Source organism: Polyodon spathula, chromosome 11, assembly GCF_017654505.1.
Source record: "Polyodon spathula isolate WHYD16114869_AA chromosome 11, ASM1765450v1, whole genome shotgun sequence".
NCBI classification, from domain to species: Eukaryota; Metazoa; Chordata; class Actinopteri; order Acipenseriformes; family Polyodontidae; genus Polyodon; species Polyodon spathula.
Genome location: NC_054544.1, coordinates 15630274 through 15653085, shown reverse-complemented (window position 1 = coordinate 15653085; position 22812 = coordinate 15630274). Strand labels below are relative to the sequence as shown.

Below are 22812 nucleotides of genomic sequence, written 5' to 3'. Positions count from 1 at the left end.
ATAGTGGGGAAAACACCTCAGTCTCATCAAAGGGTTGTCAATACTATTATAAAAGCAGACATATATTGTTAGAAAGGATTCAAATCTTACCCTGTCACCTAGGGCGCCATCAAGACCTGGAGGGCCATCTGATCCAGCATGACCCTGTAAGTATAACAAAGGGTGAATTACATTTATTATTACACTTATTGAGCAATGGTGCCTTACTAGTGCATTTATATTGTATTGGGTTGCAAAATCAATGTATATGTGTACATGTGTGTGAAGTGGCAAGTTAACAAGAATTGTAAACAACTTGCTTATTATGAACATGAATATTCTGTAGACTAGATGCTGTATGGTAAACTGATAGCTTACATCTGGTCCTGGATCTCCAACAGGACCTTTGGAACCTGGTTGGCCAACTGGACCCGGGGGGCCTTTGTCACCTGAGGTACCAGATGTACCTTGTTTTCCTGGAGTACCCTTTGAGAGAACAAAGCATATCAAACAGGTAAATGTATAGTAAAATGAAAAAAATATACACAAAATTTAAAAAAGCTATCCATTATTGCACTGTAGCTTCAGTGATAGCAATATGAATCCAATCGAGATAAATACAGTACAGAAGCTCTACTAGTGTGTCTACGGAAGTTCCAAGTACATTCTGGGATCACTCTGCTGTGCACATTGTGGACTTCTGGAGTTTTCTCAGTATCTTTAAGTTATATTTAAAATGGAAGTTTCTGACTTACACAGCAGGTAATACCATGAACGTTTACAAGTATGCCACAGCGGTGAGTGTGATAACATTTTAAAAGTGAGCAAGGTAATGTATGAGTATTTAAAAAAAAAATGACAAAATAGATTAAATTGTACATACAGGTGCCCCTGGAAGACCAGGCATTCCTCTTTCACCTCGCTGACCTGGCAAACCAACAATCCCTCTTTGTCCTGTTGTTCCTGAAGGACCTGGAGGGCCATCAGGACCCTAGTGATGAATAAAGAAAAAAACACTGATATGTTCTGGTATGTTGCAAATACAAACTTACCTTGACACCTTTTGGTTTATCAGGACATATTATGCAAAGTAGTTGTTTAATTTTGTGTTTCTCTACATTTTATTACATTCTTTGTGGCCAGTAGTGGACTCTCTCTTTGTCTTTATTTTGGTGTGCCTCTTTTTCTTCTATTTAATATTTTCTATATGTTGAAATGGCTCAGTACTAAATCAATATTAATGATGATGTTAATCATTTGAACACAAGTCAGGCCTATGTAGTAACAAGTAACAATATTAATAATAGATACAGCTGTGGTTCACAGCACAGATAGATCTTGAATCACAGATAAACAAAATGACTGCTTACAGTTGGGCCATCTTCACCAGAGTCCCCTTTGTCTCCTGGGCCTCCAGAAGGTCCTGCAGCCCCACGCTCTCCTTGGCGTCCAGGTGGACCAGTATCACCTCTCAGACCTGCAGGACCTTCCTTTCCAGGAGAACCGAGAGGTCCAGGCTGACCTACAGGACCCTGTATAGGTGATTAAAATGACAATTGAGCCAATTTGATTTATATATGTTTTCTTGTAATATAACTCAATGTACTAGTGTCTTGTAATTCACTTGTATTCTTAACCGCATATCCCCCCATTTTGTCACCTAACGAAGATCCATTGCCATTTCATGTCAATCTTTTGAGAAAATAAGAAACGTGTCATACTGTGCATGCATCTAACTTGCAAAAAACCTTCATTTTCTCCAACAAATTTAAATGCCATTCTTCATAATGAAAGCTTTTAAAAAGAAAAATTACATTGTCATTCTATCATAGAAGTTGTTATTTTGAGTAGTTACTAACACACTTGACTTTGTAATGCTGAATCACTTACAGTTAAACCAGGTGGGCCAACTCTGCCAGCAGATCCAGGGAAACCAGTTGCACCCTGTATGTGACAAAACACACAATGCCGTATCACAGACGTGACAGTACTAATTCCAACAAGGAGAAACACTGGATATGGTAAATAACATTACAAAGCTGTAGGGCAGGTTTTGTCACACTACCCCACAAACACATTTGAGTTCTGGTTGTTATTCAGACCTTGTAGAAAATGGTTTGGTAAGACAAAGTAATCTTTGTGGTTTAATCATTAGTCAAGCAACTTCAAAATACACCCTAATGTATTTGTCCTGAACATTTAAAATACAGTTTTTTTTTTTGTTTTTTTTCTTTTTTAAATTGCGGCACCGTACTTACCGGTGGGCCTTGAGTACCTCGACCACCCTTTAGTCCAGCCACCCCAGGAGGACCCTACAAAGCAAACATTGATTAATAATATAGAATTAGTATTATGTGATCTTCTAATCTTTCTTACTGTATTTGCTATCGTCCATGCTACTTACTCCTGGTCCAGGGGACCCAGACAATCCTTGGGGCCCTGGAGATCCAGCATTGCCCTTTTGTCCAGGCTCACCTGGTTCACCTTTAACACCAGGCTGACCATCAGGACCCTGAGATACATCAACAAGAGGAAATGTTATTTTATTATAGCCTAATAGTTTCAAAGGTGGTGAATAATAGGCCTTTACCATTTGTAATTCATGAAGTGTCAATAGTATTTTTTACCACTTTACCATATTACCACTGCAACACCACTTTTACTATTGAAAATACATTTTTTTTTTTATGATTCAATGGTTATGGCTAAACAAGTTAGTCAAAGTAAAGTAAATAAATAAATAAATAAAAACTTACAGGTGGACCAGCAAATCCAACAGGGCCACTAGGACCAGGTTCACCACGAGCTCCCTGGAAAATGAAAACGGAATGAAACATTCTGCCTGTACATTTATTTATAGATGACATAACAATTCACATACAAACCTAGTACTGTCCACAGGTAAAATTAGAAACTGTAGCTCATATTATGGCTGATGTTTGGCAACCTGCAAAAGCTACAATGAACATAGATTACATTAACATAATAAAATATTCAGAATTCATGACAGGATTTAATGCAACTGGTAAGGTGATTATAATGCATTAACAGGGTGTTATGCCTATCATTAATGATCAACAATTCACACACTGAAGCACAAAAGAACTGTAAATTTGAATGATGAAACTTGATGAAAATTGAATGATGAAATGATACTGAATTGTGATGAACAAGCATGACCCATTAACATTCCTTATATTAAATCTTGCATGGGTGATAAAATACTATAGTTAAAAATGTCAAATTGTAAAACACATGTCTGCAATATTTCTCATTTCAAAGATTCTGGCATTTTGGCATTTCCTGGCTAAAAATTATTTAAATGTGTATGTTAATGGACAAGAATTATAATTTCTAAGAGATTAATTTATATGAGTTGCATTCATCTGAATGGGCAGAGTTTTTCACAAGTAAAATAGCACCATTTGATAACTGTTTATAATAACAATGACAGTAATATATTCCCTGTTAGTGATTAAGTCATATTAGGTTTGGCTTTATGTTGAAATGAAAGCATTAGCATTGGATTATCCTCTAGACCCTAATTAAATTAATGGATGATTGATTGAATGAATGAGCAAATATGGAATAACCAGAGTAATCGACTGTATAGATCCCAAAGTGTTGCTTACATATGCATAAGTCTTTGGTTGCCCTTACAAAATAATCCAAATTTACTTACAGGACTTGCTCGGGCTCCATCAGGACCAGATGGACCACGAGGGCCAGGTTCACCCTAAGACAACACATAATTTTACATTAGATAAATTGCCTTTTTATGGTTTACAATCCTTGGCCACAAAAAGTAACCTACTCACTTTCTCACCAGAGGGACCATTTGATCCAGGTGGCCCAATTGGACCTGGAAGACCCTGGAAGAACATCATAACATGGAATCAAACATTACATAATTATTAAAAGGTTATACTGCAAGTTGGCTAAGGCCCTTGTATGTGCTACTTGGACAACACGCTTCTAGATTCTATAAGTCTGTATTCTGTTTTAATGTGATTATGAATTTTATAGGATGGTTGTGTTGTGAATGAACATTACTATATATCTGGTAGTTGAAATTTTTTAAAGTGAGGTGTACCACAAGTGATCTGTACCACAAGATTTTCCATCTAGTTTATACAGAAGGGGTGTGTGTGTGTGTGTATGAGTCAAAGTGTTATAACACAGAGGTCTTAGCCACATGTATCAGTCATTCATGTTTTCATGCATGAAGCCAATTGGACCTTTGTTGTTGTTGTGGACATTGCTTTACTAAATAGACAAATAACTGGGCGTTCAGTAGGCTATGTCTTGTTCTCTGTATCATCACCAACTGGTGAACAGATATTTACTTTCAGGTACTTACTCTAGCACCATCGTTACCAGGAGTACCTTCTGATCCCTTTTCACCTAGAGAACCCTTAAGACATACAGGCAAATGTTAAAAACTGTGAGAAAGCCATTTCAAAATGTTTATATAGATTTTTATTTTTATTTTTTATTAACTAGGTTGCACTTATACATACTCTTTCACCCTTTGGGCCATTAGGACCGGAGATACCCCTCTCTCCTGGCATTCCCTGCAGACCTGGTGGGCCAAGATCACCAACAGCTCCAGTAGGCCCTGGGTTACCCTGGGTAACACAAATGAAGTATATATTTTAATTGGTAAAGTGAATTTTGTTTTAACTCTTGTAAGATCTATTGTTATAAGATCTATTTTGCTGTGGCATGAAATGGCCTGCCGTATGGGAATGGGATAGTTCAGTTACCTTTGAACCATCAGGACCTGGAGCTCCTGGAATACCTTTAGGACCCTGAAGACCATGAGCTCCCAATTCACCTCGTTCACCTGGAGTGCCACGCTCTCCCTGTGGAAAAGTATTAATATAAAGCAAACCTGTTAATATAATGCACGTTTACCATAACCACTGCATATTGTGCACTCCCCTCTAAGCCAGAGAAGTGGATAATGCAGTAGATATTCTTCATTTCAAGATGAAGATGTAATGAACGGAATGACTCACCCTTGGGCCTATTTGACCGAAAGCACCGGCCTCACCAGGAATACCCTATAAATCAGAAATGGAAATAGAAGTGAATACATACTACTTAAAAGTACTTAAAAGTTAAATTATTTCCAAACCACCGTTCCAAGACAACTCCACATACCAGATCGCCTGGCTTTCCAGACTCCCCAGGTGGACCTGGTGGACCAGGTAAACCCTGTAAAAAATAAACACAATTCAATAGCAGTTAACTTGCAATAAATGTTCATACTTTAGATTCACGACCCATCAATTACTGTCAATAATCACATTATGTTATCAAATGGTATGATGGCTAACAAGGGATAACAGTCTATTGCATTTTTTAAGTAATTATAAGGTTGTTTATAATACATGTATTAATACATAATTATAACATATTCTGAAACTACCTGATAATGTATAGTGCAAATAACATTTTATAATTGCTAGGGAGAAATTAATTTGCTATTAATCTGTGGAAAAAAATATTTTAACTTTGCACAGGACTTTAAACAGCACAACTGGTTTCTTTACATACTCTGCATGTGTGACAGGGAACGAGGTTTAACTTAAAAGAATAGCAGTAGTGGAGAGAGAAATTAAAGAAATCTAAAAGTTTTCCCTTTGGAGTACACAGAAGGTTTAAATGATTAATAAATAATGCATTTAGGGATGTTTTGGACAGAAGCCCTTCTTCAGCTGTGTAGAAGGTTAAGAATGAAAAGTAAACATTGTGCAGTAAACTTGTTTTTAAAGAACAAATTTACAGCACTGTGTTTACTTATCTTTCTACACAGCTGAAGAATGGCAGCTTGATACATTTCTTTGTTTGATTTGTTTTACCTGAAAACCTGTTAGACCGGGAGGTCCTTGCTCCCCTCTGTCTCCTGCTACTCCCTTTGCAAATACAGAGATAACACATAATTAGAAAATACAGCTGAACTGCCTTCAAATGTAACTCAAACTGTGAAGTTCTCAGTACATGTATTCACACTACATATACAAGGTCACTAATAATTGCTGACCGAAACAAAACAATTCTGTTTTTCCAAGTGCAGTATTTGCACAATGTGTTTTTTTTTTTTTTACAAGTAATGTCAACGCTATAAAACTAGCATCAAAACAGTAAAGAACAGGAGTGCAAACGAATATTAATATTAACATATGTTACATAATTTAAACTGTAAAAATCAAACATCCTTACATGTGGACCTGCTGGACCTGCAGGGCCAACTTCACCGTCTTTGCCAGGTGGACCCTAAAATACACACACATTATTAAAAGAGCACTCCTGGTGTGCAGCATTCAGAATACTTTTTAAGAGCTGTTGTTAATAGTTACCCTTTGTCCCGGTGCACCCGGAGAACCCAGCTCACCAGTCTTTCCTGGATCACCCTATCAACAATGGTAAAGTATTAGCCATTATAAAAAGGATTATACATAAGAACATAAGAACATAAGAAAGTTTACAAACAAGAGGAGGCCATTCTGCTTACCATAACCACTGCATATACAGTATTATGGAGTCTATGTGACATTCACTTTTATTGAGGTTCTAAATTCAATAACACAACACTAAAATAAATGCCACAATTGACATCATAAGCAACAGCATAGTATCGCTAAGCCGAAAGACTGAGCGGAAGCATCGCTTAACTGCCTATTTAATTAGAAAAAGAAAACAGACCATAATGCTTCCCCCCTCCAGGATTTAATAAAGGTCAATAAAAAGGCATGTGAGCAAATAATACATTATCAAGGCTTGCTCAGCTCCAAGGAGCACTTGGAATCAACACACAACATTTACTTCAGATGCTTTGGTGAAATAATTATTACATGTTAAAATGAAGTAATGAATCAATAAAGTATTTTTTTTTAAGACGTGAAATAAATGCGGATCTTTTTCTCATAACAAATAATGAAATACAAATAAATCAAATTTAGTTCTTACATTAAAACCCTTTGGGCCTGGTAATCCCATGACACCTGGGAGGCCTCTTGTGCCCAATGATCCTGCTTGTCCTGGTCTCCCATCTTCTCCAGATGCACCCTGAAAAAAAAAAAAAAAAAGATTGTGATGATTTCAAATATACAGTATATTTCTACACACAAGTTCATTTTAATAAACCTGTGCTATTTATTAGCAACAAATGAAAATCAATGTCTCTGCTTACCAGTGGCCCAGGCTTTCCTTCAGCCCCCTGAACGCCAGGAGTTCCAGTAAGTCCCTAAAATAGGCCAACAGGTTACATATGTTAAGAATTAAAAAAGAACGGACAAGTGGGCTTGCAACCAGAATCCTAGAATGGCATGACAACTGTAATAAGGGTTTAAATTAAGATGTGCTTAAGATATTTTAATGTTTTCTCTCCAAATTTGATTAATGAATGGGGTTGATCAAAAATCATCTTTTAGGGATTGAGTTTGATCTTGGATTGGTTTAAGACTAGAATTACAATGTGTGACCATTCTTAGTACTGTTTCAGGCTCATGGCATTTGACATAGGGCTAAAACCATCTTACCGTTGCCCCAGGAAGCCCAGGTTCACCTGTGCGGCCAGGATCTCCGACAGAGCCTTTAGGACCAGAGGTACCTGTTATGCCACGATCTCCTTGTGCACCCTAGAATAAAAAAGAAGTTGAAATACTAAAGATATTGGCAGATTCAATACTGTATACTGAAACTGTTTATATTTTCCAAATACCAGACTGACACATAACATGATCAATTCAAAGATATTCCCACTGACTCAGTTAACTGAATGAAACCACAGAACAGAAGAACAACTGTGAAATGATAAGTTCATGCATAGACATGTGTCAGACTGAGGTTGTTAACTAGCAATCTTACCTTCGGACCAGGTAATCCATCGGCACCAGGGAAACCTCTATTACCTGGAGCACCCTTCAAAGAAAAACAACTACATTAAAAATTTAAATCAGATTTTAAACAGGACTATTCTCATGATACATGCTGTCTGCTTACAACAACCCCTTACATAAACCCCCTAAGTTCTATTGAATCTAAGTAACAGATATTGTAATATGCATAGTGTGGACTTTGGGGAATTGCACAACCTCCACTAAAGTTGTATTTTGTAATCTATCACATTTAAGATGTTAAATAGCACACTTTACTTACTCTTTCACCAGTTGGACCTTGAGGGCCAACAGATCCTGAGTCTCCACGGGGTCCTCTCTTTCCTTCTTCACCTTGGGGACCAATTACACCTTGAGCCCCAGGTGGACCCTATTTTGATATCATTTTAGAAATAGTTAAAGAACAATACAATCCAGTTGACAAAGCATGCAACAGAATGTTTGAGTTTAACAATAAATAAGAAATGGCATTCGACCTGAAAGTTTATATAGTTTTAACCTGAAGACCAGTGTACAGTAACATAGAAAAAATATAAATTGCAGCTTGCTGCTGATATATAGATGTGTTTTTAGATAGTTACCAGTTCCCCTTTAGGCCCTGCTTCTCCTTTGAATCCTGGTATGCCAATGTCTCCCTAACATTAAGAAAAGAACATTGATAAAGTACAGTACATGGCGTATACAAAGTACATAGTGCAAAACGTAACTCAAAATGACAAATTTGTTTTTTGAAAGAACATTATCAATTAGTTTGGCTGTCCTCAGCAAGCTTGACATCAAACTGACCTGAACCTTTTAATATTTGCCCAGTTCAATCACAACAGTACAAAAAATATGTTATGACTATGATTAATTGCTTATTTGTGTAAAATTTTGGTTAGGTACAAACTGTGAAAAGCACAAAGTGCATTATGTTAAGTGCAGTTCACAAATTAAGATAAGATAGAATCATTGAAAAATGCAAATGTGATCCAGAGCATCCAAAGCAATATACATAGTACACTGCATACTGTGTATTTCTTTACTGAATATGTACAATTATAACAAACAGAAAGAGAGACAATAAGAATACATACTGGTTGACCTTTGATGCCCGGTGGCCCGCTACTCCCCTCAGGTCCAGGTGATCCTAGGGGACCAGGAGGGCCATGTGGACCTGAGACACCCACGCTCCCCTAGATCAGTAATAAAATACTTTAATAATAATAATTCCCCCTATCTACCAGATAAAAACAACCTATGTAGAACCTATTTATATTCACTTTCCATTTAACTCTGGCTGTGTTTTTTTTTCTGTGTGCGTACATTAAACCAATCTACTAATGTAGAGCAATCTGAAAACATTTTCATTAGAATTATACTGCTATAAAGATGGATTAATTAACCTTTCCACATTAATACATCAAATAATTTTTTTAATGCATATTTGTTTGTTCCTTTACTTACCATGGAACCTTTAATACCAGGGCCAGCATCTGTCCCAGCAGGACCCTAAATGTAGAGCAAAAGTATTTTGTAAATACAAAAGGTAACCAAAATTAAATGAGAAATGAAAGCAGTTTTCATGAAAAACAAAACAAAACAAAACAAAACAAAAACATATCAATGCTTACTTGTAGACCGGTAGATCCAATGTAGCCTTGACGTCCTGTTTCACCCCGCTGGCCTTGAGGCCCTTCAGGTCCTCGAACTCCAGTAGCCCCAGGTCCACCCTATAGAAAAATGGGACACAAAGCTTTCAAACAGATAACATTCTAATAAAATAGTTACCACATAGTCTGTATTCCATCAGGATGTGCTGGTGTTATAAAAAAAATTAAAATTAAAATTGTGAAAGTGTTTTTGTTGACAAAGTTTTAACCAAAAAGCTCAAGAAATCTAGAGACACTGGCCCGGGTTCATGCAGTTTCCTTATTAAATGGTGTTAAAAAAAAAAAAACAACATTTATTTCTGTTTAAAATGCCATGTACTAGTAAAAACTAAAATATGAAACAGGTGTACTGCAGAAAGTGAGGTCCTAGCATTATTTTTTGACCTTACTAAATTAAGTTAGGCCTTCCTATTAAGCACAGTGTAAAATAGGGTTTCATGAAACTGAAACTCGATCTACAAAATTGTTCTTGGTCTCCATTTTATTGCCAATTTGTTGTATCTAAATTGTGTTCCTTCATAGAGAATTGCGGTGGCAGGGTACAGAGGGACCTAAAACAGGACAGACACCTCCTAATGTGTTCTTTTACTACCGTCACACTACTTTTCTTGTTTTGTTTATTTATTGTTTTCGTCAGATCAGAATCTATGACTAATACATACAATCAGGTAGCAGAAGTGAGATCATGTTATTTCTTTCAAACAAAGACAACCAAGCCGGCAATACTGACCAATTTATAATAATTAGTAAACATAAAACATTTTCTACCTTTGTTCCTGGAGGACCTGGGAAACCTGGGGGGCCACTAATACCGACAGAACCCTGAAAGGACAATCATGTTGTCAGAACATTTAGCAATGCCCAAATGTTTGAACTATAAATCAACATTCTATGCACACACCTGAAAGAGGTGCTTGTTTCCCAGAATTATGTAAACAACATAGTACAGTAGTATACATTTATCACAAATACCAGTTTATTTAAATAATATAAACATGTTCTTTCCATATAACGCTTTAGTTTAAAACACTTCTCTCACAATTTAAGAAACATGTTAGACTTGTAATACTCTTTATAGATTATGAATATATTCTTATCCAAGCAAAATGCTAAATTAATGACCATAAAAGATGTTCTTCCAGAGAGAAAGTCCTGTCACCCCCTTCCCCTTCAGACTTCTTCAGTGGATCAAGTCTTTATATATTTTAAATATCAAAATATAAGTGTTCTTACCATGGGACCTGTTTTACCAATGTTTCCTTGAGCACCACGTCTACCCTGAACAAAAGATAAATACATTAATAAAAAATAACTACTTGCTTTTTTTTTTTTTTTATAAATCCACATTTTGAACGTAATACAATATTTGGTATTTGTATAGTCATACTATCAAAATAGTTTTGGTCATTGTATCCTTAGACCTACCTTTGTTATTTGTATTACATGTTTAAAATCACACTATGTTTACAGTAAAATCGTTATAATTGCACTGTAATAACACCAGCAGTTACAAACACAAACATTTATGTATATATAATATGATAACTACATTGCAAATACACCTAATGCATGATTATAGTACAATGACTACTTATACTTTTATTTTATTTTGTAGCTACATATCTGTTACATATTAACTACAAATCTGGGGTAATAACATATACTTGAGGTGCTTAATTATTATGTTATTATTATAATATACTGTAATGTAATATTTATTTGATTGAAACGACGCATATAAAATGCATGCAGAGTACAGATCAAATGTTAGTACTGTAGGTCTCCAAAATGGTAGCAGGGATGTGTAATTTGGGGAATCTCATTATGCATTCAAATCAAGGCCCAAACCCAAACGTGGAACATGTTCAATGTTGAGTTGCACTAAATCTGTAAAAATCGCATTATAATCACATTTTAAACACCCAGTAACTATCTACGAAAATATGGTAAAATACTTTGTCATTGGTAATCCAGTATTTTCTTTATAAATCATTGTAAATTTCATAGGTGAAAATGACTTCTCTGAACGTGAGATGACTGACATACATTTCTGTGTAATGGAAACTGCTGGTCAGCATCAGAATGATGAACTGGCTTTCTTTGCTGATATAGACTTATATGTAAATGTCAACAATTGATGGTTTATATATTTATGATATGTTTATTTGTCCTTGTGACATGGATGGCGTCGGCAAGGAGACCCAGAGACCAGAAACACTGCAGTTAACACTAGAACGACCAAGGCATTTTGACCATTTTTGGAATTTAAATTGAAATTGCTGTGCATGTGTTTAAGATACGGAGCTGTGCTTTCTTGACTTTTCCTAAATATATGTACTAATTACACTGACAAAGAAAGAATCGCGTAGCTGCAAACATTAGGGAGATAAAATACTGTCATACCTATTCTGACCAGGAGGTGTCAAACTGACTGATGCATATAAAACACACTAGAACAATTAAATGTTGCAGTATTATTTGTGTTTATCAGTCGAGACTTGCAGCTGTATTGAAGTTTGATTATATCAGTCTGTATCCCTCTGTATCCCAGCTGTCTGTGGACATTTCTATTGTTTCAATGAACCGCTGATAGCCCATCATTCAGCCCTGACAGCTCACGGTGCCAGGCTGTCTGTCTGTAGTGGTTACTGTAAGTTTACGCTTGTTTTTCTAAGAAATTCATTGTTACCCCAAAACACACTGCAAATGGATCACTGAAGAAGCAGGACTTACTGTTTGGAATTACAACAAATTTTACCAAACAAGATTCTGATGCAGCAAAGACGGACAATGAGGTAAGTACACTGCATATTTTGAAAAGCCAGCACTTAGACTGTGTAACGATTGTAAATGAAGCCCATTCTGTTCAAATGTTTATTTATTCATATCATTTAGATTATAGTATGCCTGTATATAAACAGAGCTCTGGTTGCGTATATGCGCTTTGTTATGTAGGCAATATAACCCCCCCCCCCCCCCTTTTTTTAAATTGATACTTATTTACATCATTTCAGTTGTGCAGTTTTGTATGTATATGATATAATTGATGGCTCCAGCCACATCCCCATGCTTTTTTGCAGGGAGGAATTTAAACTCCCTCCTTGCCACCCAATATCACCCCCCCCACACACACACACACACACACCCACCCACCCATGCAGTAATCCCCTAGGCAATTTTTGTAATTTTGTTAATATAGCACGGGTGCAGTTAAAGGTAATTGAGATGTTGTGTTCATACTTATTCACTCTTTTTGTTTACGGTGAGGTATTTAGCAGTAAAGCACTGGGTTTTCAGCATAGAACAATACAATCAAAACTGGATCCTGTTAGCTTTCAACTGTGGTCTATGAATGCTTGAAGAATTGTAACATTGATTAATGGATTACATCAGTTTGTAAGGCAAAAAAGAAACAACTTTCTTACTGTGGCTCCTGATGGTCCAAACCGTCCTCTCTCTCCTGGAATTCCTCTTGGACCCTAAACAGTATGAAATTAATAAGAAATGCAGGTTGTGAATTATCTGACATACAACTGTATCAAATCAAAAGAGATACCTTTTTTTTCCATGTAACACTGTGTATAAAATGTACACATTTTACATAAATTACACAATTTTATTGCAATGCAAATAAGATTTGATTGCAATTTTGGAATCAAGCACACAAATACACTTCAAGTTCTGCAAATAGTTAACTAAAAATGAGCCTGGTCACGTTTTATGTGGGAAGGGTTGGTTGGAAGTGGACATAGTCGCACGGAAAGCAGACCGGGCCAAAACAAGAGTTTGTTTAAAACATGTACTATTGGTCAACAACACATTTTTTGTCCCCACCCACTTTCAACAAGACCAAGTCTGCTAATGAATTGCCATGCCTATTTTCAATTTGACCTTGTTTCTGAATCCACCACCCCCTAAAAACTAGTATTACTACAGTACAATGACATTAATGAGTTCGTTTAGTTTCTTTCTTTCCTTTATTTTTTACACCAATGCTGCCTACGCCAAAAACAATGAGTTAAAGTATTATAAATAAGGCATGGCATACATAGTACCATTTCTGTAATATTGTAAATTCTATACATACCTCCGGACCTACTGGGCCCATTTGACCAGCTGGGCCAGGTTCACCCTAAACAGTAAGAAAAATGTGGTTTAAGCCTGGACAATGCATTTGGTCATAATGATTGCATATCTTATCTTAAAATGCAGTTAAAAATATAAAATGATGTTAAGTGAAATGAAAACAGTACCTTTGACCCAACAGCTCCACGCTCCCCTTTTGGGCCAATTTCCCCAGGATGTCCCTGTAAAACACAAAACATGGAGTGATTAGTTGTATGTAAATTATTTTTTACAGACATGTTAGAACAACACTTGTGAACAAAATCAAAGCACTGATCAGCTAAATGATTATCACTGAGAAATTATGAAACAGTAAATGATATTATATGTATATGATATGATTACATAGGACAGGGAGAATTATTGCTACATAATCTAAATAAATCTAAATAAACCAGTTACCTCTTAAAAGAAATCCAAAACACATTCTTAACTTTGCTTGGATAGGTATATGCTGTATATGTTCGAGTGCAGTAAAATCGGGTTAGTAGCATTCAGGTTGCTTGGTTTATACAAAGTTCAGATCTATATTGATTGGAAAATATTGAGACTTACCCTGTGCCCCTTTATACCTGCAAGACCAGGTGCCCCGGGAAAACCTCTTCCACCCTAAAACAGAAATGTTGCATGAATATAAAGTGGTCTGTTAGGCATACATCTACAGTACAATTGTAATATTACAAGTACATAACCTTTTTATTATGTTAATGCACTTGTGAGCACATGTTACATATGTTATACTAAGTTAACCAAAAATAAAAGAACAGCAGTAACTATAGGGCTTAATCCAACTTTACCGCAGATCCCGGAAACCCAGTTTCTCCTGGCTGACCAGGCTTCCCAGGTTCACCCTGAAATACAGATAACATCATGAAAAATATGCATTATGGGCACTCTGGCAAGATTTGTTTTAGAAATCAAAGATATTGCTAAGAACAGTGAAAATACTTTTATAGATTGTTTGCAGCTTAAGTTGGACACTGTTGGATTCCTAGACACTATTCTATACTATACAAGACACTAATCTTACAGTTTAGCGGCACAGTCATATGATAGCAAAGCCCCGCCCCTGCCTTATAATTTTGCAGTGCCTTAACCAACCACAGAATGATTGACCCATTGGAAAGCCAATCTAAGACATAAAATTACATAATCCCACTATCATGTGCCTTTTTACACTCACATCACATATTCCCCAACAGCCTGACACTGATCTGCTTTGGCAACAGCAAACAAAATGCAATTTTATTAGATTGGCAATTATAATGCATTATTACATTAAGAACATTTTCTATATCAAGCGACTCCCCCTGCTCCCACGCTCGCTTGCTGTACAGTGGAACACTAAACAAATGTATGTATGTATGGAAGTATACAATTATCGCTCACCACCACCCATTAATAAGAAATGACAGGTGTCCTGTTGTTGCATTTTGAAAAGGTGGTCATCCTAGACCAGGTAATGGCGGATTTGTAAACAGTTGGATAAATGAATCCTGTTTTAAATACTATTCACAGATGTAACATTTAGTATAGTCACACAATTATTGATTTGTCATTCAGTTTTTATTAGAAGCGCCCCTAAATATCTTGTTTAATAAGATACAGGATATTAATGCTTGTGACATAGTAGCTGGCTGCCGTGTGGGTGCGTGCATTCGTTGCTGAGTGACAGGCAGGAGATTGAGACGGAGGTTGAAGTTGATATGCCCCGCAGACCAATAGGATTTCACATAACAGCTCACCCGACACTACCAGCAATGGCAGCGCACTTAGCACATACAACACAGCATACAAAAACTTTAGTAGGATCTACAATCTCTGAACTAATCTTCTCTGTTCAATAATAAACTAACGCTCTGAAGAGCTTGATCATGGTGGATAAACATTTAGGGCGGATATGTGATACAGATACACAACAGCTATACAGACAGATACACAACAGATTGTGTGTATGTATGTATGTGTATGTGTGTATATATATATATATATATATATATATATATATATATATATACACATACAGTGCCTTGCAAAAGTATTCAGACCCCTGACCAATTCTCTCATATTACCGAATTACAAATGGTACATTGAAATTTCGTTCTGTTTGATATTTTATTTTTAAACACTGAAACTCAGAATCAATTATTGTAAGGTGACACTGGTTTTATGTTGGGAAATATTTTTAAGAAAAATAAAAAACTGAAATATCTTGCCTGCATAAGTATTCAACCCCTGTGCTGTGGAAGCTCCCAGTTTGCACCGATGAAAGAAATTGCCCTAACGAGGACACAATTACCTTACCATTGGCCTCCACCTGTGAACCATTAAAGTTGCTGTCACATTTTCTGGATAAAAATCCCACTGTTGAAGGATCATTGGTAAGGCAGTGAATCTGAAGGAAAACGAAGACCAAAGAGCATTTTATAGAAGTTAGAGATAAAGTAATACAAATGCTTAGATTAGGGAAAGGGTACAAAATAATATCCAAGTGTTTGGATATCCCAGTGAGCACAGTTGGATCAATAATCAGGAAGTGGAAGCTGCATCATACCACCCAGGCACTGCCAAGAAAAGGCCGTCCCTCAAAACTCAGCGCTCAAACAAGAAGCAGACTTGTGAGAGAAGCCACAGAGAGGCCAACAATCACTTTGAAGGAGCTACAGAGTTCAGTGGCTGGGAGTGGAGTAATGGTGCACCCGTCAACCATATCAAGAACTCTGCATAACACTGGCCTGTATGGGAGGGTGGCAAGAAAGAAGCCGTTACTCAAAAAGTACCATCTGAAAGCATGTCTGGAGTTTGCCAGAAAGCATAAGAGTGACCCAGCTGCAATGTGGGAAAAGGTTTTGTGGTCAGAGGAGACCAAGATAGAGCTTTCTGGCCAAAACTCAAAGTGCTTTGTGCGGCGCAAACTTAACACTGCCCATGCCTCAAGAAACACCATCCCTATAGTGAAGTATGGTGGTGGCAGCATCATGGGGATGCTTCTCATCAGCAGGGACTGGGCATTTTGTTACAATCGAAGGAAGAATGGATGGAGCAAAATACAGGAAAATACTGCAAGAGAATCTGCTTCAGTCCGCTAAAAAACTGAAGTTTGGGAGGAAATTCACCTTTCAGCAGGACAATGATCCCAATCACAAGGCCAAAGCAACATTGGAGTGGCTCGTGAACAAAAAGGTGAATGTCCTACAGTGGCCCAGTGAAAGTCTTGATCTCAGTCCCATTGAGAATCTGTGGCACTATTTGAAAATTGCAGTCCAAAAGCGTCGTCCAACCAACCTGAACAACCTGGAGCAAATCTGCCAAGAAGAATGGGCCAAAATCACTCCGACACTGCAAAGCTGGCACATACTTACCCCAAAAGACTTAAAGCTGTTATTGCAGCAAAAGGTGGCTCTACAAAATATTAATGTGTGGGGGTTGAATACTTATGCAAGCAAGATATTTCAGTTTTTTATTTTTCTTAAAAATATTTCCCAACATAAAACCAATGTCACCTTACAATAATTGATTTTGAGTTTAAATGTTTTAAAATAAAATATCAAACAGAACGAAATTTCAATGTACCATTTGTAATTCAGTAATATGAGAGAATTGGTCAGGAGTCTGAATACTTTTGCAAGGCACTGTATATATCAAACACACAAACACACACACACACACACTGTAAAAGCAGCAAAATAAACTATCCATTAAAACTTGATTCAAGTAATAAATGTTAAATGCAACCTGTTCCACTTTTTTTTTTGTTTACCTGTGTGATTTGATCACGCTGGTTGTTACAATGACAATGATAATAATATATACTGTATTTTCTATAGAATATAATTATGTTATGCATTTTAAAATATAGTCTTTGGGTTATGTAGAAACATGAAGAACATCTCAAATTTCACATTTCACAGCAAAGCATGTTCTTCTCACAGTTAATTCATTTTGGCAGTATTTCATGTAAAATGCCTAAGGTATTTTAAAATAAAATATCAAACAGAACGAAAGTTCAGTGTACCGTTTGTAATTCAGTAATATGAGAGAATTGGTCAGGGGTCTGAATACTTTTGCAAGGCACTATATATATATATATATATATATATATATATATATATATATATATATATATATATATATATATATATATTAGGGATGGGCCTGTGTAGTCGAATACACAATTACACAAAAATAAAAAACATATTCTAATAGCATATTACATATTCGAGTACACGAGAAAGACTTATATTAGCTACTTGTAGAAGCAAATGCATCTTTTTCTTAAAAATCCTGCCGCTTGACAAGTGTTCAAAGTCAATGTTAAACCCTGCGTGTTCATGTGAATGAGAGTGGCATATTAAACATAAGGACCCTAAATAATCATGCAACATATTCTGTTTGAAATTGTTTCTAATTTTCTTGCCTTGTTTTCAGCTAATGTTAACAGATCACCGCTTGAGTTCCCCTGTAATGACTGCACACAACCGCTGTTGCTAGGCAGCCGTGAAACAGCTTCCGGGAGCACGGCTCCGGCTAACTTGAAAATTGTAAACAAATGGATATAGCAAGTGCTAAAAAAGAAGCCTAACTTTAGCAACACTGAAATTATAACGCTGAGAAACTGGCATGGAAACATCTACTGTTGACTTTCTGTGAATGGATGGAGTAATGTCTGCATTTGGACTTATTAAAATTATAACTAGGTATGTTCCTTTGTTTGAATTATTTACAGGTTATTGAATAAACCAAGTAACTTGAACAAAGAAGTCTCATCTTGGACATTGTTTATACACATCGTGAACATTATAACCACTTTATAATATGATTCACTTTTATTCCATGTTTATTACTGTAAAGATATATTATAACTCATTTATACAGGGTTTATAATTCGACCTCTGATAAATGTGTTATAACATATTTCTATACAACATGCTGCACTTCTGTTTGATCTGGTTCCACCATCTACTTACATCTTCACCTGGTTTTCCAGCCAGACCCTCAGGACCCCTAGCACCAACTGTACCCTAAAGCATAAAAAAAGGTTACATAAAATGATGTCCAGCTTAAACTTTTTAATTAAATGAGTAACTCCTATTTGTCAGGTACAGTATCCTAATTTTAAAATCTGTCTCCTGGAAGTAAAATGAAGCTTTGTTGCATTTTTTTTTTTTTTTTTGGTACTTCAGTTGTCAGTGAGACCTAGATTCAGAGTATCTTTACATTTTTTTCTCAGTTTTGTAAAAAGTAACATTAGTTGAGACTAGAATACAACTTGTTATTAACAGAGACATTAATTAAAAACCAAAAATATAAAAAAATACCATTGATCCTGGATCCCCAACTTCTCCTGGTGCACCCTGTGGACCTGGAGGACCCTAAAAAGGCAAGACAAACATTATATTACTTGAAAATGCTTTGTAACAAAAAAAATCTAACTCCATAATGAATAAAAAGTATACCAATACTAATAATATAAACGCCATATCAGTACCTTGAACAAAGTAGGTTGCTATGGCCTATATATTCACTGCAAAACATAGTGAAACGAACACATGAAAACCATCCTTGTGATTGCCAAAATATACTGTTGATTCACTCAACTAATCATAGATAGACCATCTGAATGTTCTACATTTGAAATTTAGTAGAATAATGTAACACTTACAGGTTGGCCTGTAACCCCTGGAGGTCCCCTTGCTCCTGCTGGACCCTAAAACAGAGATGAACGTACATTTTTATTTATGGTGGTATGTGAATGAGTATATGAATGATGAGAGTATAAGCAATAAGATACTGAAAAATAAACTAATAATTGTGTTTCTTGGTTCCTATTACCATTGATCCAGGTACCATTCCGAGCTGGCTGCTGACTCCTGATTTCTCATCAGTTCCTCCCATCATTTGAGGTGAAAATTGGTTCTAAACAATAAATTCCATGAATGTAACATACAGTTTTGTTTCAATAAAATAAAATAAACATGTACAAAAAAACATCTGAAATATAAATATTCATACAGAGACTGCCATGAGTGATGACATGGGTGGGGAGTTTCCATGTGTGGTTATTTACATGTAGAGTGGTGATGCACATGCACGTGTGAGAGAACAACTTGAGAGGATCAGGTTTGTGGACGAAAATAACAGCCAGAGAGAGGGATAGGGTAAATCTCATTAACTCGTCAGCATGACGTAAAACACAGGAAATCCACAGCCATTTTCACATGGAAACCAGCATTACAAGTGAAAACGTCGACTGCTCCCAATCCTGACAGTCTTGGGAGCATACGTGGAAGGTGTCTGGCACAGATCTCTATAATCCTAAGTCTGCCGGTTTTCAGCCATGGTTATTTACAATAGCTGGGATGGACAGCTTTATTATATACCTCCCGGTCAGCTCAAAACAAAAACGTTTAGAGAAAGATTATCATTACTATAACTTAAATTAAATATTTTCCAGCAGCCGGATTTAATGCAATGATATTAGAGACCATAGTAAAATGGTTTATTGATTAAACTACACAAAGTGATCTCCTTGCTAAAGGGATTTCAATCTTTTTATCAGAGACAGGTCTGGAGGTGTGTATATGTTGACTATACATATTGTACTTATAATGTAGTTTTATAAATAAATATATAGATTAAAATATTCTAAGATCACTGTATACAGGAACACTGTTCTGAAATGGTAGGTTTTTTTTAACACATTTTGAAATTACATTTCAGGCTCAATTTAGAAAATCACGAAGTGTATTTTTTTTTTCAGAAAGATGACGATTCTTCGATTTGTGTACATTTGTGTACATTCTGACCTAAAGTACAATGTTAATCGAGCCACAACAACACTGGCCTAACCCTCAGATATACCATGGTTTAAATGTACATTTCCAAAATAGTACTGTATACATGTTAAATGATTGTTTCAGGATGAATGTTGCAGTCTGGGTGACAATGTAACCATAGCCGGTTTGACCGTCTTCTTTTATACAGTGATTTGGATATTTTAGATGTCAAAAATATTACAAATTGTTCCATTGACTATAACAAATATTTTCAATACCTGCTTCAGTTTAAGTGATTATATTAGGATAATATGATACCTACCCCCCCAGAATGTGTGGGGTGGCCAGGGGGGCCAGGTTCTCCTGGCTGCCCAGGAACGCCAGGCTCGCCATCATAGCCAGGGGTACCTCGAGGACCCTAAAGAAGTCATTTTAATTTGAAATGGTATCACTGACAGTAAAGTAACAAGTTCAATAACTGATATTTTTTAAAGAAATGAATCCAACCAATAGAATCCCTGTCAAAAGAATAATGTTTACTGCTCTGCGTATTGTACTGTATCTAATTACCTACCATAAGGCATTAAATAAGAACTAATCATATAAAGGGTTATGTTTTCTTACTGGTTTAGAATTGTCTTGTATCACGTAATGCATAAATGTATAACTGGGTTTTCATAATAGATAATGTATTAAAAAGAAAGTATTCTCAATTATTTCTTTACTATTTTGTAACTTCTTATTTTGGTTACCAGTTAACATGTTATGGTATGTGATGGTGGGGTCTATGGAAAAAAAAAGAAAGAAAAGTGTACTAAAATAAACCAACAGGTGTTGGACAAACATATTGTAGACCTAGACACCTATTAGTCATATGAGGCACTATTGTATCACTGGGTATTAACTGCTCAAATAGCATACAAATAGTATAGTGCAGCATGTTCCACAGGGCCACTCAGCACCCCTTGAGGGATGGAATTCTTTGATTCGCCTGTGATGTTTTTTTCTCTCCACAGAACTCAACTAAGACTTTATAGCCTCATTTAATAAGATCACCACCATGAAAGGTAACACATATCTATTCAATTTTCTAACAGATCAGAAATGTATCAGGAGCCCCTCACGGTGAAGGTAAATGTTGGTTTAGCCATTATCTAGCCATTGAATGTCATCATATTTAATGAATGATTTTGAAACAATCTGAGAATATCCATGATAAGGTTCATTAGATGAGCATTTGTCAAATTATTGGCATTAATACAGTTACATGTAAATGTTATCCAAAGTACAATGAAGTGCTTAGTTTACTAGCACTGCATTACTTTGTGTTTCTTTCCACAATATATTTGTCTGTATTGGATTCACAATTACACATATTTCATGTATCTGATTGTAAACTTTTCTTTGAATAACTTTATTATCTTTTTGCTCTTTTAATCGTTCAGCTGTACTGTGGCCTAAGAAATAAACCAATGTGACATTCTGAAGCATACCGGCCTTCCTTTGTATCCTCGTTCACCTCGGGGTCCTTGTGAACCCGGTGGGCCCTAAGAGGAAAAATGAATACATCAGTGTAAACAATTATAATAAAATACAATATATTTTAAATAATACATGGTACTGCTACAACTACTCCTACTACTACTACTACTACTAATAATAATAATAATAATAATAATAATAATAATAATAATAATAATCTGACTGTGCATAATACAGCTGTAATTGTATCAGGGATTTCTGGTGATTTGTACAGGTGTATATTATTTGTTATAATACATGTTGACATAACAGGCAGTGTTTTTTTAACAACTGAAGGATAAGTGTTGAGAATAACATTGCATTTTGGCTGAGGTCATTTCTGTTATGTTGCTTCTTGTTTTTCTGGTGGTAGGGTTTTTTTTTTTTTTTTTTAAAAATGAGGTTAGCTATTTTATCATCAATCTTATTATACACAGTCAATCTTATAATACACAGTCAATCTTATAATACACAGTCAATCTTATTATACACAGGTCTTGCAACACCATATGTCCTGTGCTACCATTATTATTATTATTATTATTATTATTATTATTATTATTATTATTATATAGTAAAAAAGATCAAATAAATAAATATATAAATAATTTGATTTATAATGATTTATTCAGGAGCAATCAACCAAAAAGCAGATGTACTATAAAGCTATGCTGTATGTTTCAAAAACATTTTTCCTTTTCTTGAATCCATAATCTGTCACATTCCCTCATATTAAACTGTATGGTTCTCTGTTGACAAGTGAAATCGCTTCAATAGTGATATTGGATTTGAATGAAAGGGTTTAGGGCCCATATTTGATTTGGTTTTATTGATTATATGTTTTAAGTTAGCCCC

The 22812-nt window shown here is 35.8% G+C and overlaps 1 protein-coding gene across 1 annotated transcript in view; it reads right to left on the bottom strand.

Moving 5' to 3' along the window:
• LOC121322794 (collagen alpha-2(V) chain-like) overlaps positions 1 to 22812 on the bottom strand; it is a 50412-nt gene that overhangs the window by 5653 nt on the left and 21947 nt on the right. Inside the window, exons 6-45 of the mRNA XM_041263095.1 lie at positions 21930 to 21983; positions 20759 to 20854; positions 19493 to 19576; positions 19323 to 19367; positions 18979 to 19032; positions 18628 to 18681; positions 14458 to 14511; positions 14216 to 14269; positions 13789 to 13842; positions 13623 to 13667; positions 12961 to 13014; positions 10769 to 10813; positions 10304 to 10357; positions 9497 to 9595; positions 9330 to 9374; positions 8960 to 9058; positions 8465 to 8518; positions 8146 to 8253; positions 7855 to 7908; positions 7527 to 7625; positions 7178 to 7231; positions 6955 to 7053; positions 6345 to 6398; positions 6208 to 6261; positions 5847 to 5900; positions 5146 to 5199; positions 5001 to 5045; positions 4746 to 4844; positions 4500 to 4607; positions 4340 to 4393; positions 3798 to 3851; positions 3662 to 3715; positions 2736 to 2789; positions 2384 to 2491; positions 2238 to 2291; positions 1870 to 1923; positions 1350 to 1511; positions 863 to 970; positions 358 to 465; positions 91 to 144 (exon numbers count right to left, since the gene is read on the bottom strand). Of these exons, the coding sequence (XP_041119029.1) occupies positions 91 to 144; positions 358 to 465; positions 863 to 970; positions 1350 to 1511; positions 1870 to 1923; positions 2238 to 2291; positions 2384 to 2491; positions 2736 to 2789; positions 3662 to 3715; positions 3798 to 3851; positions 4340 to 4393; positions 4500 to 4607; positions 4746 to 4844; positions 5001 to 5045; positions 5146 to 5199; positions 5847 to 5900; positions 6208 to 6261; positions 6345 to 6398; positions 6955 to 7053; positions 7178 to 7231; positions 7527 to 7625; positions 7855 to 7908; positions 8146 to 8253; positions 8465 to 8518; positions 8960 to 9058; positions 9330 to 9374; positions 9497 to 9595; positions 10304 to 10357; positions 10769 to 10813; positions 12961 to 13014; positions 13623 to 13667; positions 13789 to 13842; positions 14216 to 14269; positions 14458 to 14511; positions 18628 to 18681; positions 18979 to 19032; positions 19323 to 19367; positions 19493 to 19576; positions 20759 to 20854; positions 21930 to 21983 (2790 nt within the window). The remainder of the gene's footprint in view (positions 1 to 90; positions 145 to 357; positions 466 to 862; positions 971 to 1349; positions 1512 to 1869; positions 1924 to 2237; positions 2292 to 2383; positions 2492 to 2735; positions 2790 to 3661; positions 3716 to 3797; positions 3852 to 4339; positions 4394 to 4499; positions 4608 to 4745; positions 4845 to 5000; positions 5046 to 5145; positions 5200 to 5846; positions 5901 to 6207; positions 6262 to 6344; positions 6399 to 6954; positions 7054 to 7177; positions 7232 to 7526; positions 7626 to 7854; positions 7909 to 8145; positions 8254 to 8464; positions 8519 to 8959; positions 9059 to 9329; positions 9375 to 9496; positions 9596 to 10303; positions 10358 to 10768; positions 10814 to 12960; positions 13015 to 13622; positions 13668 to 13788; positions 13843 to 14215; positions 14270 to 14457; positions 14512 to 18627; positions 18682 to 18978; positions 19033 to 19322; positions 19368 to 19492; positions 19577 to 20758; positions 20855 to 21929; positions 21984 to 22812) is intronic.